This window comes from Macaca thibetana, chromosome 11 (assembly GCF_024542745.1).
Source record: "Macaca thibetana thibetana isolate TM-01 chromosome 11, ASM2454274v1, whole genome shotgun sequence".
Lineage (NCBI taxonomy): Eukaryota > Metazoa > Chordata > Mammalia > Primates > Cercopithecidae > Macaca > Macaca thibetana.
In genome coordinates, this window is record NC_065588.1 from 36,385,186 (window position 1) to 36,405,210 (window position 20,025).

At 34.8% G+C, this 20,025-nt stretch overlaps 1 protein-coding gene across 2 annotated transcripts in view; it reads left to right on the forward strand.

Annotated features, from left to right (window-relative positions):
• The window catches only part of LRRK2 (leucine rich repeat kinase 2), a 145,809-nt gene extending 126,287 nt beyond the window's left edge, over window positions 1–19,522 (forward strand). Inside the window, exons 45-52 of one of the 2 annotated variants that reach the window (XM_050750114.1) lie at window positions 4,457–4,650; window positions 6,322–6,394; window positions 9,484–9,668; window positions 11,420–11,479; window positions 13,675–13,827; window positions 15,115–15,327; window positions 17,260–17,327; window positions 17,891–19,522. In XM_050750114.1, the coding sequence (XP_050606071.1) occupies window positions 4,457–4,650; window positions 6,322–6,394; window positions 9,484–9,668; window positions 11,420–11,479; window positions 13,675–13,827; window positions 15,115–15,327; window positions 17,260–17,327; window positions 17,891–18,012 (1,068 nt within the window). In that variant the 3' untranslated portion in view covers window positions 18,013–19,522. The remainder of the gene's footprint in view (window positions 1–4,456; window positions 4,651–6,321; window positions 6,395–9,483; window positions 9,669–11,419; window positions 11,480–13,674; window positions 13,828–15,114; window positions 15,328–17,259; window positions 17,328–17,890) is intronic. The other variant, XM_050750115.1, reaches the window with a different exon arrangement.
• The last annotated feature ends 503 nt before the right edge of the window (window positions 19,523–20,025 follow it).

The following is a 20,025-nucleotide window of genomic DNA, read 5'->3' on the forward strand; positions in this document are numbered from 1 at the left end:
TAACCACAAAGGAAAGCCCATCAAACTAACAGCAGATCTCTCAGCAGAAACTCTACAAGCCAGAAGAGAGTGGGGGCCAATATTCAACATTCTTAAAGAAAAGAATTTTCAACCCAGAATTTCATATCCAGCCAAACTAAGTTTCATAAGTGAAGGAGAAATAAAATCCTTTACAGACAAGCAAATGTTTAGAGATTTTGTCACCACCAGGCCTGCCTTACAAGAGACCCTGAAGGAAGCCCCGAAGGAAGCACTAAAAACATGGAAAGGAACAACCGCAGGTACCAGCCATTGCTTAAATGTAAAAAAACATTCCAAAGTGTAAAGACCATCAAGGCTAGGGACCCATCTCAACAAAATGCATCAACTAACGAGCAAAGTAACCGGTTAATATCATAATGGCAGGATCAAGTTCACATATAACCATATTAACTTAAATGTAAATGGACTAAATGCTCCAATTAAAAGACACAGACTGGCAAATTGGATAAAGTATCAAGACCCATCAGGCTCTGAAATTGAGGCAATAATTAATAACAAACTGTCTTTCAGCCTACCAACAGGACTAAGAAAAAAAAGTCCAGGACCAGATGGATTCACAGATGTTCTGAATTCTACCAGAGGTATAGAGGGAAATTTATAGGAGAAAGCTGGAAAGACCTGGTACCATTCACTTCTGCAAAACTATTCCAATAACAATAGAAAAAGAGGGAATCCTCCCTGCAAAAAACTCATTTTATGATTGGCCAACATCATAGACGCCTGATACCAAAGCCTGGCAGAGACACAACACAAATAAACTGGAAAACCTAAAAAAGATAAGAACTTACACTCTTAGACTAAACCAGGAAGAATGAATCCTTGAATGACCAAACAGGCTCTGAAATTGCAATAATTAATAGCCTACCAACCAAAAAAAGTCCAGGACCAGATGGATTCACAGCTGAATTCTACCAGAGGTACAAGGTACAAGGAGGAGCTGGTACCATTCCTTCTGAAACGATTCCAATCAATAGAAAAAGAGGGAATCCTCCCTAACTCATTTTATGAGGCCAACATCATCCTGATACCAAAGGCTGGCAGAGACACAACAAAAAAAGAGAATTTTAGACCAATATCCTTGATGAACATTGATGCAAAAATCTTCAATAAAATACTGGCAAACCGGATCCAGCAGCACATCAAAAAGCTTTTCCACCATGATCAAGTGGGCTTCACCCCTGGGATGCAAGGCTGCTTCAACATACGCAAATCAATAAACGTAATCCAGCATATAAACAGAACCAAAGACAAAAACCACATGATTATCTCAATAGATGCAGAAAAGGCTTTTGACAAAATTCAACAGCCCTTCATGCTAAAAACGCTCAATAAATTCGGTATTGATGGGACCTATCTCAAAATAATAAGAGCTATTTATGACAAACCCACAGCCAATATCATACTGAATGGGCAAAAACTGAAAAAATTCCCTTTGAAAACTGGCACAGGACAAGGATGGCCTCTCTCACCACCCCTATTCAACGTAGTGTTAGAAGTTCTGGCTAGGGCAATCAGGCAAGAGAAAGAAATAAAGGGTATTCAGTTAGGAAAAGAAGAAGTCAAATTGTCCCTGTTTGCAGATGACATGATTGTATATTTAGAAAGCCCCATTGTCTCAGCCCAAAATCTCCTTAAGATGATAAGAAACTTTAGCAAAGTCTCAGGATACAAAATTAATGTGCAAAAATCACAAGCATTCTTATACACCAGTAAAAGACAAACAGAAAGCCAAATCATGAACGAACTTCCATTCACAATTGCTTCAAAGAGAATGAAATACCTAGGAATCCAACTTACTAGGGATGTAAAGGACCTCTTCAAGGAGAACTACAAACCACTGCTCAGTGAAATAAAACAGGACACAAACAAATGGAAGAACATACCATGCTCGTGGATAGAAAGAACCAATATCGTGAAAATGGCCATAGTGCCCAAGGTAATTTATAGATTCAATGCCATCCCCATCAAGCTACCAATGAGTCTCTTCACAGAATTGGAAAAAACTGCTTTAAAGTTCATATGGAACCAAAAAAGAGCCCGCATCTCCAAGACAATCCTAAGTCAAAGGAACAAAGCTGGAGGCATCATGCTACCTGACTTCAAACTATACTACAAGGCTACAGTAACCAAAACAGCATGGTACTGGTACCAAAACAGAGATATAGACCAATGGAACAGAACAGAGCCCTCAGAAATAATACCACACATCTACAGCCATCTGATCTTTGACAAACCTGAGAAAAACAAGAAATGGGGAAAGGATTCCCTATTGAATAAATGGTGCTGGGAAAATTGGGTAGCCATAAGTAGAAAGCTGAAACTGGATCCTTTCCTTACTCCTTATACAAAAATTAATTCAAGATGGATTAGAGACTTAAATATTAGACCTAATACCATAAAAACCCTGGAAGAAAACCTAGGTAATACCATTCAGGACATAGGCATGGGCAAGGACTTCATGTCTAAAACACCAAAAGCAACAGCAACAAAAGCCAAAATTGACAAATGGGATCTAATTAAACTAAAGAGCTTCTGCACAGCAAAAGAAACTACCATCAGAGTGAACAGGCAACCTACAGAATGGGAGAAAATTTTTGCAATCTACTCATCTGACAAAGGGCTAATATCCAGAACCTACAAAGAACTCAAACAAATTTACAAGAAGAAAACAAACAACCCCATCAAAAAGTGGGCAAAGGATATGAACAGACATTTTTCCAAAGAAGACATTCATACAGCCAACAGACACATGAAAAAATGCTCATCATCACTGGCCATCAGAGAAATGCAAATCAAAACCACAATGAGATACCATCTTACACCAGTTAGAATGGCAATCATTAAAAAGTCAGGAAACAACAGGTGCTGGAGAGGATGTGGAGAAATAGGAACACTTTTACACTGTTGGTGGGATTGTAAACTAGGTCAACCATTGTGGAAAACAGTATGGCGATTCCTCAAGGATCTAGAACTAAAAATACCATTTGACCCGGCCCTCCCATTACTGGGTATATGCCTAAAGGATTATAAATCATGCTGCTATAAAGACACATGCACACATATGTTTATTGCGGCACTATTCACAATAGCAAAGACTTGGAATCAACCCAAATGTCAATCAGTGACAGACTGGATTAAGAAAATGTGGCACATATACACCATGGAATACTATGCAGCCATAAAAAAAGATGAGTTTGTGTCCTTTGTAGGGACATGGATGCAGCTGGAAACCATCATTCTCAGCAAACTATCGCAAGAACAGAAAACCAAACACCGCATGTTCTCACTCATACGTGGGAACTGAACAATGAGATCACTTGGACTCGGGAAGGGGAACATCAAACACCGGGGCCTATCAATGTTGAGGGGGGACGGGGGAGGGATTGCACTGGGAGTTATACCTGATGTAAATGATGAGTTGATGGGTGCTGACGAGTTGATGGGTGCAGCACACCAACATGGCACAAGTATACATATGTAACAAACCTGCACGTTATGCACATGTACCCTAGAACTTAAAGTATAATAATAATAAAAAAAAGAAGAAGAGTATTCAAGAGCTAGTGTGTTTTGCTTTAGGATAACAGTATATGTCTTAGTTCAGCGTCCCCAGAAACACCCTGAGATGTTGTACAAGTGATTTAAAGAAAGAGAATCTTAGAGGGAAGTAAAGGAAGCCAGAAAGGGCAGAGGAAGAAGCTCAGCAGAAATGTGGTTTCTCAGGAGGTCTAGCCTCAGTCTCTGCCCACAAGGAGCTCTGGAGTATGAACAGTAGCACAGAATTTTCCCACCGCCAGGCAAGGGGGCTAGTCTTTTATTCTCACATACTGGTCACTCATTGGCTGCAATCTGCTGGGAGGTGGGGGTAGTGTAACTTACAAGGCATTTCTGGGAAAGCTGCCTCTTGTCATCTGAGGGCATTCTGGGGTAAAGAGCACAGCTCTGAACTATAGTAGCCAACACTCATGGTAGCCAGGGGTGGCGTACCTGATTAATAAAGGAGATCCGGGCATGGCTCTACAAGTGGATCAATACATTGTACTGGCAAATATAAGATAAATTTCTAGACTTAAAAGACAACCTAATATTTTGACTGCTGCCTGGAAATAAATATTGTGCCTTGACATTAGTTCTGAAGTTAAATAATATTCTTATATGGTTTGAAGGAATGAGAATTCACACTGAACAATAATTTTTAATTTTACTTTCAGATGTTATCTTGATAGACAAAACTTGTTTGCCAATTAACTCAATTGTTATTGAAAATTAAATAAAATTGGCATTGTTTTTAAAAGTAAATGCAAGAAAGCAAAAAGAGTTAAGTATGTTGATAACAGAATCCTTTATTTTGTACAAGTTCTAGTTGCTTAAGCTTAAATCAAAGCCTTGTAAGAATATTTTCTTTTCTTAACAGGAGGTTGCTGATAGTAGAATATTGTGCTTAGCCTTGGTGCATCTTCCTGTTCAAAAAGAAAGCTGGATTGTGTCCGGGACACAGTCTGGTACTCTCCTGGTCATCAATACCGAAGATGGGAAAAAGAGACATACCCTAGAAAAGATGACTGATTCCATCACTTGTTTGTATTGCAATTCCTTTTCCAAGCAAAGGTATGGTAGTGAATTTGATCATTGGGGGAAATTACAGACCTTTTAAATGACTTAATTGTGTGCAGAATTGTTATTGCATCAGTAAAGATTGTTCATTTTTAACCCATTTGCATTGGTTTGCATATATTAAAGGGAATTGTGGAAGGTCACAGAGATATTTGTTATTTTTCTGAATACAGACCTAGCTGAGACAGTTATAAAGTAAGTCAACCATTTCTTCAGGCCTACCAGCCCTGCTCCTGGTATTACCTCAACTGTGGCTCTCTCTCTTTACTTCTCCTCAGATCAATGCATCTTTGTAGGGCCTTTTCAAGGATAAATTCTCATTCATTCATTCTTTGAATATGTGTGTGTGTGTGTGTGTGTGTGTGTGTGTGTATAAAAAAGCCCATTGTGTGCCAGGCTTAAACATACCAACTATCTATGAAATTAAGAAAAAAATTAAATAAATGAATTAATAAATTCTGAATTGGTGAAAATGACTTAGCTTTTATCAGTTGCAGGGTTCTTGTCCCAAAGAAATATATCTACATAGCAAAATTTCAGGTGTGAGTTGTAGGTTGGTGTCTGTAATGGGGCAGGATGATTTCCAGGAGGCATTAAGATTATATACCCCATATATTTCTCTGGTTTAAGTTAGTATTGGAAAAAAAGTATTAGAAAAATGTGAAGCCTGTTTTTGGAACCTGAAATATCAGCTCCACTGGCAGTTTTGGAGTTGAAATTATTTGAATATGGTCAAAGAAAAATTTCAATGGATGGGATTGGGCCAGGAAGACTTTATTCAAGCCTATCACAACAGGGGAGAGAGATCTGATTGAACTAAACTCCACTGAAATAAAAGGTGGGAGAGTTTTAAGTGCAGGGGTGAGCTAATGGAAAAGTACCTGAGGATGTGTTGTGGGAAAGTGGGAGCAGTTGTCAATGTGATTAGGCCATCTGTGCTTGCTAATTGTCCCTTCTTGAAGGTAGGCTCCTATTCTCCTACAGACACTAGAGAATAGTGTCCTTCCTTCCTTCCTTCCTTCCTTCCTTCCTTCCTTCCTTCCTTCCTTCCTTCCTTCCTTCCTTCCTTCCTTCTTTCCTTCCTTCCTTCTTTCCTTCCTTCCTTTTTTTTTGAATGAGTTTTGCTCTTGTTGCCCAAGTTGTAGTGCAATGGCAGGATCTCGGCTCACTGCAACTTCCACCTCCTGAGTTCAAGCGATTCTGTAGCCTCAGCCTCCCGAGTAGATGGGATTACAGGCATGCAACACCAAACCCAGCAAATTTTTTGTGTTTTTAGTAGAAATGGGGTTTCACCGTGTCAGCCAGACTGGTCTCAAACTCCTGACCTCAGGGGATCTGCCCACCTCGGCCTCCCAAAGTGCTGGGATTACAGGTGTGAGCCACCGCACCAGGCCTCTTTCTTGATAATTACATTTCAAAGGAATGGCTCCCAAGTCCTTGGAAAAGACATTCCTGGGGTATAAAACTGGAAAGAGTCTGGGAAAAGGGGCAGAGAAAGAATTTATAATTGCAAGTCTTCTAAAGTAAATACTCTAAGAAAAGGGAGGTTAGGAGTTTATAGTTGAGAAGTCTATCTAAAGTTTAATAAAGCGGAGGAGAACATTAAGGCCATTTTAGCCAATGTACATGTTCTTTTTGTAACAATTTCAACATTTTTCCTTTTAGCAAACAAAAAAATTTTCTTTTGGTTGGAACCGCTGATGGCAATTTAGCAATTTTTGAAGATAAAACTGTTAAGGTAAATGTTGAATGCATTCTACATCTAAATTTATTTTAAGTCTTTTGTTTTATATATATCTCACCGCCCTCTTATGGGATTATAAACTCCCTGAGAGCAAGAATCATAAATTATGCTTATATTTGTATTGCTTCATAAAGTCTTGCACACAGTAGATCCTCTGAAAATACTTGCTGATTGACTGTATATTTTATATGAATGAACTAAGAATAAGATGATAAATGACATCTGATTGATAATGTTAGGAATGGAAATAATTCAATTTGTACAGATTTGTATCTGAGGCAGATAAGATAATTCCTTATAAATATATTGTGGGAAAAAAAACCCAAAAAGATACTTAAGTTTTAAATATGACTTGCCATTAACTTTTTCTTAAGCATTGAAGAAATCATTTAATTTTGTGTTCTTCAGATTCTTATTTAGTCATTAAAGCATTTATTCCTCTATCCATCTATTCATCTTTGGTTCCATCTATTCACTCTACTTCCTACCCGTTCATTCTCCTATTACCAAAAAGCTTATTATCTGAGGAGAGACATGGAAGTAGAGTATAATAACCCTTAGGTTATTTCTTATGTAATTTTTACATGGGGAAAAAGAATAGATTGAATGTAACAATAATATTTTGAATATGACTTAAATTTTTTAATATATAGTATTTGTACATATTTATGGGGTACATGTGATATGCTGTTACATGCATAGAATGTCTAATGGTCAACTCAGGGTGTTTAGGATATCCATCACCATGAGCATTTATTTCTATGTGTTGAGAACATTTCAAGTCTTCTCTTCTAGTTATTTTGAAATGTTTTTAACTGTAGTCACTTTATTGTACTATTGAACATTAGAACTTATTCCTCCTATCTAACTCTGTGTTTGTACCCATTAACCAGCCTCTCTTCATCCTCCCCTTCTCCCACACACCCATATCCTTCCAAGCCTCTGATAACTATCATTCTACTCTCTACCTCCATGAGATCAACTTTTTTAGCTCCCACATATGAGTGAGTACACGTGATATTTGTCTTTCTGTGCTTGGCTTATTTCACTTAACATAATGACCTCCAGTTCCATCCATGTTGCTGTATATGACATGATTTCTTTCCTTTTTATGGTCAAATGGTATTCCATTATGTAAACACACACATTTTCTTTATGCATTCATTCATTCATGGGCACTTAGGTTGATTCCATTTTTTAGCTATTGTGAATAGTGCTGCAATAAACATGGGTATATAGGAATCTCTTTGATATACTGGTTCCCTTTCCTTTAGATTAGTATCAGTAGTGACATTGTTGGATTGTATGGTAGTTCTATTTGTAGTTTTTTGGAGAAATCACCGTTCTGTTTTCCGTAGTGGCTATAGTAATTTACATACCCACCAACAGCATATGGGCATTCCGTTTTTTCCACATCCTTGCCAGCATGTTATTTTTTGTCTTTTTTACAATAGTCATTCTAACCGGGTGAAGAAGATCTCAGTGTGGTTTTCATTTGCATTTTTACTGATGATTAGTTAATGTTGAGCATTTTTTTTCATATATCCATTGGCCATTACTATGTCTTCTTTTGGAAATGTTTATTTAGATCCTTTGCAAACGTTTTGTTTTGTTTTAAGACAGGGTCTCGCTCTCTCATCCAGGCTGGAGCACAGTGGCATGATCATAGCTCACTGCAGCCTTGACCTTCTGCACTCAAGTGATCCTCTAACATCAGCTTCACGAGTAGCTGGCACTACAGGCATGTGCCACCATACCTGGCTATTTATTTTTATTTTTTGTGGAGATGGGACCCCACTATGTTGTCCAGACTGATCTCAAACTCCTGGGCTCAAGCAATCCTCCTGCTTCATCTTCTCAAAGTGCTGGGATTACAGGCATGAGCCACCGCACCCTGCCCTTTGTCTACTTTTCAATGGGGTTCTTTTTTTTTTTTTTTTTTTTTTTTTCTGTTGAGTTGCTTTTTCAAGTTTCTTGTGTATCCTGGATGAATAGTTTGCAAATATTTCCTCCCATTCAACAGATCGTCTCTATATTGTTGATAGTTTCCTTTGCTGTGCAAAGCTTTTTAGTTTATTATTGTCCCATTTGTCTATTTTTGTTTTTGTTGCCTGTGCTTTTGGGATCTTAACCATAAACTCTTTGTCTAGATCAACGTTCTGAAATGTTTCCCCTGTTTCCTTCTAACAGTTTCATAGCTTCTGGTCTTACATTTAAGTCTTTAATCCATCTTGAGTTGATTTTTGTAAATGGTGAGAGAGTGGGGTCTAGTTTCATCCTTCTGCAGACTGATATCCAGCTTTTCCAGCACAATTTTTTGAAGGTAGTTTTCTTTCTCTCATGTATGCTTTTGGTGCCTTTGTTGAAAATCAGTTGGCTCTAAATATGTGGGTTTATTTCTGGGTCCTCTACATTGGTCTATGTATCTGTGTTTTTGCCAACACTGTGCTGTTTTGGTTACTCTAGCCTTGTAATATATTTTCAAGTCAGGTAGTGTGATGCCTCCAGCTTTGTTCTTTTTGCTCAGGATTGTTTTGGCTATTTTGGCTCTTTTTTGGTTTTATAATTTTTTTTTCTATTTCTGTGAGAATATCTTTGGAGCTTTCATGGGAATTTCATTGAGTCTGTAGATTGCTTTGGGTAGTATGGTCATTTTAACAATATTAATTCTTCCAGTCTGTGAGCATGAATATCTTTCCATGTGTTTGTGTCCTCTTCAATTTCTTTCATGTTTTTCAGGTTTCCTTATAGAGATTGTTCATCATCTTGGTTAAATTTATTCCTAGGTGTTTTATTAATTTTTTGTAGCTACTTTAAATGGGATTGCTTTCTTGATTTTTCAGCTACTTTGTTCTTGTGTAGATATGCTACTAATTTCTGTATGTTGGTTTTGAATCCTTTATTGTCCTTATTTATCAGAACTAAGGGTTTTTTTTTTGATGGAATCTTTAGGTTTTTGAGTTTTAATTTTAATATCTCTAATCATTTAAGATGGAAAGTCATTTTTTGAAAGCACAGATTTTTAGTGTTTTATTCTGTGGATACTCAATTTGCTGAGTGTGTTTTCTTTTTTTTTGGCAAAGCTTGAAGGAGCTGCTCCTTTGAAGATACTAAATATAGGAAATGTCAGTACTCCATTGATGTGTTTGAGTGAATCCACAAATTCAACAGAAAGAAATGTAATGTGGGGAGGATGTGGCACAAAGATTTTCTCCTTTTCTAATGATTTCACCATTCAGAAACTCATTGAGACAAGAACAAGCCAACTGTAAGTTATTTTTTATCTGTACAAGTAATTTGTCATTATCTTTATGTTTATTCCTTATAATCATTAATAATACTGTTGATAATTCATAAGGAAGATCTTTTAAAGTGCATAATTTATTTCTATCATAAAATTAAACATTCATTATAAAAAATTTTAAAAATTTCAAAAAGCAGAAGGGTATTTTTAAAAAGTCACTCAGCCTAATATATAGTAATATATAGCCTAATATATAGCCTAAACATACTTTTAGGGATAAAATATGTAAACCCATTGTAATCTTAGTAGTATTTATCAATCTAAATTTTTAAACAATTTTTATTATCTGTGTTTCAAATTAGACATGAAATTGGAAGACAATCAACTCTGTATTTTAGCAAATTCATAGACTTTACATATGCAATTTGGGTAATTTCCATTAAGTATTGATTGTAGGAAAGATAGACAGCAAGTATTCTTGCTTGTCTCAAGTTGTTTCTAGATTTGATAATTATACAGATGTCTACTAACAACCAAGTTAGTGATACCAGTTTCAAACAAGAGTAAAATAAAATATTAATATAAACCTCTTTCAAGTTTGTTTTTTTCAGTTGTATTTTAATCAAATCTTTGCCATTGGTCCTTATTTATCACATTCCTCAGTGATAAGCAGTGTAGGATTGTGGATAAGAGCATAAACCATAGTTCACGTATTGCTTTGCCATCTATTGGTTTTGTGAACTTGGGCAATAACCTTTCACATCTTCAGTCATCTCTTACCTGAGGATTGTAATATTCTCTATCTCAAAGGGATATTTGGAGGAGTAAATAAGAACATTAATATATGGAACTTAATTAACGTTAACGACCAGCACCTGGTAAGCTGTCAATAAACATTAGCTATTGTTGTTATTATTATTATTAGCTTTGAGTCACAAATCCCTACTTTAGAGAATATCCTAGTTTCCGAATATCCATCTAATTGCCCAAGATTGGCACTTGGGAGTAATCTTTGACTCCTTTGTTTTTGCTCCCTTTATCCACTTGACCCTCCTAATTGTCATTCGAATCTTTGTACTTCTCACTGTTCTCAGTGCTGCTACCATAGGCCAGACTGCCATCCATCATCTGTGGCCACATTAACAAGAGCATCCAGTTCTCATCCTCTGATTACACTCTCTTCCACCTATTTTCAGCATTGCAGACAGAGGGACCTTTCTACAATGTACATCAATCTGATGCAATTCTCCTGCTTAAAACCCTTCGGTGGCATCCCATTGTCCTTTATATGAAGTCCAGATTCCTTAAGATAGCCTACTGGGCCCTTCATAATTCAGTGCTTGCTTAGCTGTCTAGATTCATATTTTGCAACCTTCTTGTCATCTGTGCTTTACCCAAACTGAAATTGACTCAGATCTCTAAGATAACCTGTTACCTTTCACCCCCAGCCTTTGAATGTAGTATTCTCTTTACCTGGATAACTATTATGCACCCTGCCTATTTCGGTCCAAATGCCAGTTGCTCTGAGTGGCAGGTTAGGTAACTTTGTGCTTCCATTGCATCTATTGTTTTCCATCACAATAGCCATTTTATTTTTATAATTGTATTTTTTAAAGTAGTTTCTTAATACCACTAAATCTACTAGTTTTCAACATTGGCTGTGCAATTAGAAACCACTAGGTAGCTGAAAATAATGATACCTGGGCCCTACCTCAGACCAATTAAATTAGATCAGTTAAGCCTGGGATGGGGATCAGACTTGTTTTTTTTTTCAGGTTCTCAAGTGATTCTAAAGTATATTCGAGGTTAAGATATACTGCAGACTGCAATGTATTGTAAGTTCCCATGAATGAGGATTTTTATTTCTGTGTGTACATATTTGTTTACTAGTATGTGGTTAACATTTAGATCAACTCATTTTCATTCTGTAACACCCACTTTTTAAAAAATGAACGTAAAAATGTATTTTATTATTTTTATCTTTCAAATTTTATTTTAGACTCCAAGGGTACATGTGCAGGTTTGTTAACAAAGGTATAGTGAGTGATGCTGAAGTTTGGAATACAACTCAACTCACAACCCAGCAAGTGAGCATAGTACTCGATAGGTAGTTTTTCATCCTTTTTCCCCTTCCTGTAATTTCCACTTTTAACCTAATTATACAAGCCTGAAAACCTTTAAAAAGAAAGGGCCTCCAGTTTATTTTTTTATTTCATAAGACATTTTATGGGCTCATGGATATCAATTAAGTCCTTAAAGTTCCATATAAGATTTGGAGCACAGATGCTTTACTAGAGAGCATCCATAAAGATCAAGCTCTCAAAGATGTTCATCTCCCAAAAGAGATTGGGACTTAGTTGCATAAACACTTAGAGAGAAATATTTGCTCTCTTCTGAACAAGTATCTCCTGTGGCCTTGATCTCTACCCCACGCAACAGACATCACATCACGAATCAGAGGTTGCCTCATTATCAGTACCCTCATCATCATCAATACACACCGACTGAGAGGCATATTGAGTAATGAAAGATGACTGCCTTTGAAGCCAGAAGACTGCACAACTTTTGGAGTTCTAGGTCTGCAACATGTTTTTAGTCCTAGGTCAGCAAGCATGACGTCAGTAGTCATGGAACCCTGAGCAAATTATTTAGCATTTGTACATGTTTCTTTCTACAATTAAAAACATTGAGATTTGTCATATTTTATGTTTTTTTAATTAAGGGTCAAACAAGATAACACACAAAAGTATTTTATAAAATACGAAAATTCCCTGCAAAACTTTATCCTAATTGGAACTATTTTCTATTAAATACAGCAAACATCCAGGAAGGCATTACCTAAAACATAGTGGCTCTCTGACAACACATCATATTTTTATCTCCTTTTCCAGAATAGAAAAAAAAGGGGGAGAAAAAAAAATCTTCCTGCTCTAGGATGTACTAATGATTGTTGAATCATTATGGTATTTTCATGTTATCTATCTGATTTAAATGCAATTTTGACTATTTTTACTTATTCCTGGTTGTTCATTCATACTGGAGTGCCGTCTATCCCCCACTTCACAGACTGCTTGGTATATCAGAGGTGCTTATCTGTGCAACTCTTTACTGGACGAGGGTTATGTAGAAAATACATCGTCCTCATCCTTACGAAATTACACTCATAATCTAGTGTGAGGGATGCCCTAATAAAGACAATTTTATATTTAATAAGGTCTATAATATGACAGTGACACCAGTGGGGAAAAGGGACTGGTTAGTTTATTTTGATAGGTCAGGGAAGAAATCCAGAGGAGCTGACATTTAAGTTAATCCTCAAAGGCCAAGTAGGAGTTTGCCGTGTTGATGTGGCCCATGGTAGCCAATCTGTTTGTGAAATATGTACAATGTCAGATGCCTTAGGTTGAAAGGGAAATATTTTAAGGTGTTTGTAATTTTTCTTTATGTTTAAAAGGGGAAAATGGCAAATATTTTACTTTCTGTTTATGTTTGAATGATGTGGATTTTTGTTTCCTATAATTTGACTGGCTCAACTGCAAAGATACACCTTGCTTTAAAATTTGAAGACACTGCAACTAAATTTTTTTTCAACATTTTATATTTTATAACTCTAGATATAAAAGGCTAATGCTTAGTTTTCTGAGCATTCATGAAACAAAGTTTTGCAACGACATTCAAAAGTTACAGATACTATAATATTTCCTTCAGAAATTTAGATATAGTATAAAATTCTACAAAGAGCTACATAAATTGAAACTAAAAGTAAGACCAAAGTCAACATTGGACATAATCTTTATTTTATTATCAAGAGAAATTAGTATAAAGTAACCAAAAGTATGTAAAATACCAAAGCATGTTATATATTCAATTCAGAATTGTTAGGGAAGAATATGAAATAATTGCAATAGTCTAGCTTGTTTAGTTTTCAAAATAGTGTTTTTACATGCATTAAGAACTAAGGTTGTATTACACGTAGAAATTTTAAGAAGAAAACAAATAGTGATGACTTTCTATTTTTTTTTCTCTGTAGGTTTTCTTACGCAGCTTTCAGTGATTCCAACATCGTAACAGTGGTGGTAGACACTGTTCTCTATATTGCTAAGAAAAATAGCCCTGTTGTGGAAGTGTGGGATAAGAAAACTGAAAAACTCTGCGAACTAATAGACTGTGTGCACTTTTTAAGGTTAATTCATTGGCTTTTAAGTTTATTTCCAAAAGAATTATCTTTGCACTTCATGTGTCGCAGAGGAAGGATTTGTCTTCCTTTCTGCCTCTGAATAGAGAATTTTTTAAAAATGCAGAAAAAAATTTGTAATGCTTCTCAGCACCAGCTCTTCAAATCAGGAACATTTTGTCTTGGGAAAATAAAAAAATAGGAGCATAATATGCATAGTTTTTTCACGGTATTATAAAGAATGCTCTCGAATGAAAATAGTATATTATTGAAAATGAGCATACTGGAGTCTCTGCTAGCTTTGATGTAGTTGTGTCACAGTGTCAAATATACTATTTATAATTAAATTATGGGCCCCAGGATTATCTGCTCAAAGAAAAAGAGTCACAAAATAATAGACGAATATGGGGGGAAACACAATGGACTCAGCAAGGCACTAACTAAGGAGTTGGGATCAAGACCCCAGAATGAGAGCATAGTGCTTAGTCTGATGCAGCCAGTGAGTGACAAATCCATAGCAAGCACATTCTTTCTGTACTGGTGCTAAGAAACAGGACCATTTTCAAGCTTATTTGCTAGCCACTTTATATTTTTATTTTATTTTGGTTTTACCTTATAGATCTATGATACTCTTAAGAACATTTGAGATTACACACTGTATCTGTAAAAGGAGACTTCAAAGTTTCCTTTCTTAGATTCATCTGACAGTTTTTCTCTCGATTGTGAGAAGGGCTCACAGTTTATGTTCAGAAGAACCAACAGGTCTCCTTGATAAAGGATTCCTTACTTCCTGGAGTACCAAAACGATTAGGATTCTTTTATTTCTGGACACTTCATTTTGGTCGTGAATTAGACTATTCACTGGTTCTGGGAAAAAATCCAGTGGTTTGTATGGATATCTCTTACATGTGAATGACTATAATTTTATGTTCCTTTGTAACACTGAGACATCATGTAAAGCTTTTGAGTCTAACTTTTTTTTCTTTATCCTGGGCACATGCATGCTATTTTTACTGAATTAGATAGCTTTGGTATTTATAAAAATTGTATCCCTCTTATTCATAATTTCCTGAAAATGAAGGGCTATTGTTGTCTTTGATAATTTATGCTTCAAGTAAAGAAATGTGGCTCTTTGGCATTCTGTGTTTAGCAAAATTTGCTTTGTATAATTTTAATGATGCATAATGTGTGGTGTCATGTTTTCATAATTTAAAATGTTATTTATGTTTTCATATATAAATAGCATTTATGTCTTAGCTGGTGGTAAAATTATTAATGTATACTTTATGGTTCTAGGGAGGTAATGGTAAAAGTAAACAAGGAATCAAAACACAAAATGTCTTATTCTGGGAGAGTGAAAGCTCTCTGCCTTCAGAAGAACACTGCTCTTTGGATAGGAACTGGAGGAGGCCATATTTTACTCCTGGATCTTTCAACTCGTCGAGTTATACGTATAATTTACAACTTTTGTGATTCGGTCAGAGTCATGATGACAGCACAGCTAGGCAAGTTTCTTTCCTTTAGATATTTTTCATATTCTCTAAGTCTTATAAAATATGCCTTTATTTTACATTTACTTTTTCTCTGCACTTTCCAGTGTCATTTGGATGGTCTTGGAGGTTCACACAATGAAACATAAGACTGGTGTAAATTGTGAATAGGGTCATTACAGAAATGGTGGGAGTAAATGCTCTCAGTCCCATAAGAGAAGCAGATTACTGCAGCTGAACACTCAGTTTGGGTCTTACTTGCTTTTTTCCTTTTTACCTAAGGCAAAAATGGGAAATACATAGTGTTGAATATATTTCACTTTTTGAGCAAAGAAAATAAAGAAAATGTTTATTTTAATCATAGTCTAGCCTCCCACGCTTGTTAAAGAATCTCATTTAGTTTTTCATTCTATAACAAATCTTTATTCTTGCAGCAATACATGCTGAACCACACAACCTACATATATTGACAAATCATGTTTTACTGAAACTTTGTCTTTTTTGCTTCTATTTTTCTATTTAAATATGATGAAATCGTGATAGCACATAAAATATATTTTCTGCATAAATATATTTGTGTCTTCCTTTGATAATAATTTGATTTAGAAAATAACAATAAAAGCACATATACAAAAGTTTACAAAAACAACACTATGGGGTTTAATTCCGAAAAAAACTAGAATTTATGTAACTTTAGCAAATAATTAATGAATGTTTTGAACGTGGTGAAGAAAATAGATTCATTACAAGTATGTGTGAAAGAGGAACATGTGTTTCTCTAGCACCTTCACCTATTTTTCATTTATAGACGTTAGAGTTGCACAGAAGGAGTTAGAATTAGATGCTCTTAATGACTGTGAACTATTAAGATACATGTCCACACAAGCAGAACAGTAGGTATCTCAATGGGTTGTCTCCGTAGTCTTATTCTACCAAAGTTGTTGCATTCACTAGTTGAATTGTATGTCCTTTGGGACCCAAATAGCTTGCTTATAACTGAAGTTATAGTGGAATTTCAATGGGTTACAGTTTGATTTTAAAATAAAGATCAATTTGAACATAGCCTACAAGGTGCTGCGTGAGCTGGCTTCACTGTACCTCTCCTGCCTCCATCATCTACCACATTCCTACCAGATCTTCCTCGTCTAGATGAACATCCAGTTCTTCTTAATTACTGTGCTATATTTTGCCTCAGGGATTTGCACATGCTGTTTATTTCTTTGCTTAAAGTAGTTTTTTTATGCTTAGTTAACTCATACGCTTTGAAATGTTAGCTCCTGTGTCAAAACCTCTGAGAAGCAAACACTGATTAGGTCAAAGTTCCCACTTTGGGTTCCCATAACAGCTTTCTTGCATAGTTGTGATCATAGTCATATATATTTTTTTTCATTAATACTAGTCTCTTCACTAGAATATAAACACCAAGCAGGTTGGGTTAGTGTGTTTTGGTTTACCCCTTTATTCCCAGGATCTAGCCTAGGACTTACATAGAAGACTTTTGATGCAAATTTGTTGAATAAATTAGTGAATGATTTGAGAAGAAAATATGATATTTTGACATCAGTATATCCATCCATCTAAGTGTCCATCTAAATACTCATATTTGTACCTTACCATATCCAAAGAACTTTTCACACACATTACCTCATTTAACATTGTAACTTTGGGGAGGGTAATGTATAAATACTAAGCCTATTTTATAGAAAGGTTAAGCTGTTTTCTCAGACTCACATAATTAAGAGTTGCAGCAAGGAGTGGATCACAGATTCTGTTACTTTTTTTTAATGCTGGCCTTTATTCAATATAATTTAAGGGTCACCTAGAAAATAGAACTGTGAATTCAGTTCCAAGGTATTTGTGTCTTAGACTATGAACAACTTTAATTTTTTTCAGACCAGCTTAATATATAGTTTTAACGGAAAACTTCCATATTTTGTTTTTGTAAAGGGAGCCTTAAAAATGTCATGCTGGTATTGGGCTATAACCGGAAAAGTACTGAAGGTACACAACAGCAGAAAGGTAACATTTAAAAGGATACTGTATTCCAAACAGTGCAATGACATGAATGATAGTAACATATTATGTGTTTTATAAATTTGTAGAAAATATTACATATGGTATAATCAGGAATTTTAATTGGTAGTTTATAGTATAAAGAACTTAGGCATAAACTTTCAAAATTACAAGTGATATGAAGTGTTAAATATTTATATTTTCAGATGAAGTAGAGGTGTCAATCACTAGCTCAACCTTAAACTAAATGTGAATTTTTTTACAACTTACCTGTATCTACATAATGTTTAATTTTCAACAGTGTTTGAAAAGCTTTATTTCTTTTAGATTATGAAATGTTAATTTATTAAATGTCCACACTCTTCTTGAAATTTAGTAGTTTCTCTAATGTATTATAAAAATTGTCCAAGTACAGTTTTTTATAAATAATTATTTAGTGCATTAGTTATAGCTGTGTTTATATATACATTTATCTAAGTCAACTAAAAATACATAAGCCAAACTGAAATAAAATAAGAATGTTTTATGGTGGATCTTTGAAACTTGATTTCATTTTTTTCTTTTTCTAGAGATACAATCTTGCTTGACTGTTTGGGACATCAATCTTCCACATGAAGTGCAAAATTTAGAAAAACACATTGAAGTGAGAAAAGAATTAGCTGAAAAAATGAGAGGAACATCTATTGAATAAGAGAGAAACAGGAATTGTCTTTGGATAGGAAAATTATTCTCTTGTAAATATTTATTTAAAAATGTTCACATGAAAAGGGTACTCACATTTTTTGAAATAGCTCATGTGTATATGAAGGAATGTTATATTTTTAATTTAAATATATGTAAAAATACTTACCAGTAAACATATATTTTAAAGAACTATTTAAAACACAATGTTGTATTTCTTATGAATACCAGTTACTTTTGTGCATTAATTAATGAAAATAAATCTGTGAAATACCTAATTTAAGTACTCATACTAAAATTTATAAGGCCGATAATTTTTTGTTTTCTTGTCTGTAATGAAGATAAACTTTATTTTAAATTCTATGCTTAAGACAAGACTATTGCTTGTTGATTTTTCTAGAAATCTGCAAGGTAGAATGAAAATATTAAGACAGTTTCCCGTGTAATGTATTCCCTCTTAGATTGCTTTGAAATGCACTATCATATATGCTTGCAAATATTCAAATGAATTTGCACTAATAAATTCCTTTGTTGGTATGTGAATTCTCTTTGTTGCTGTTGCAGACAGTGCATCTTACACAACTTCACTCAATCCAAAAGAAAACTCCATTAAAAGTACTAATGAAAAAACATGACATACTGTCAAAGTCCTCATATCTAGGATATGAGGAGAGTTTCTGTGTCTTTCTGTGTCTTTCCTAGACATGATAGAGTTGTCTCTATCTTTTCAACTCTATCTTTGAGTATGGATACCCTGAATTTTGTATAATTAGTGTAAATACAGTGTTCAGTCCTTCAAGTGATATTTTTATTTTTTTATTCATACCATTAGCTACTTGTTTTCTAATCTGCTTCACCCTAATGCTTATATTCATCTTTTCCCTAAATTTGTGATGCTGCCGATCCTACATCATTCAGATAGAAACTTTTTTTTTTTTCAGAATTATAGAATTCCACAGCTCCTACCAAGACCATGAGGACAAATATCTAACACTTTTCAGTTGCTGAAGGAGAAAAGAGCTTTAGTTATGATGGATAAAAATATCTGCCACCCTAGGCTTCCAAATTATACTTAAATTGTTTACATAGCTTACCACAGTAGGAGTATCAGGGCCAAATACCTATGTAACAATTTGAGGTCATTTCTGCTTTAGGAAAAGTACTTTTGGTAAATTCTTTGGCCCTGACCAGTATTCATTATTTCAGACAATTCCCTGTGATAGGACAACTAGTCTATTTAATATTCTCAGAACTTATGGCATTTGACTATATGAAAACTTTAAATTTATTTATATTCAGGGTGATCAAATTCTTAAACATGAAAGATTTTCTGTATTTTAAAGGAACCCATGCTTTAACTTGCTACGTAATTAACGACAACAAAAAAAAAATACAGTAGAGCTCTTTGTTCCAGTGTTATCTCTTTCATTGTCACTTTGTATGTATTTGCAAATTTTTTTACCAAAGACAAACACAAAAATAGAATACTGTATTTACATGGAATAATAAAATTTTTAAAAGCGTGTTTATGAATTTTTAAACTTTGTGATAGTGTTTTGCTTTTCACATATAGGTCTGTTATCCACCTCAAAGGAAACTTTGTATATTAATTTGTATATGGAACATTCCACGATAAGAAAGTGCAACTAAAGTTTTTTCCTGAGAACTTACAGAATATTTAAATTTACTTTTCTATAATACGTATGGTTGCCAGGATCCCAGGACAAAGTCTGATGGGTATGAAACATTCTATTTTCAAGTTCTCTTAAAAATTTTTTGTGAGTAAATTTGTTTGCTCTTGAGTACTGAAACAAAATATAAGACTTTAGAGCAAATGATATATACAAAAAATAGGCACAGTCACTTCAAGTGTTTTCTGATTAGAAGCCTAAAATAACCTGCTAATTATGATCAAAATACAAACATTATCATAACAGAAAATATTCTTTTGGGAAAATTTTGAATTCAAAAAAGGGCGCCTCTCTGACTCTAATTCACTCTATCGATTATGTGTGAACTATTT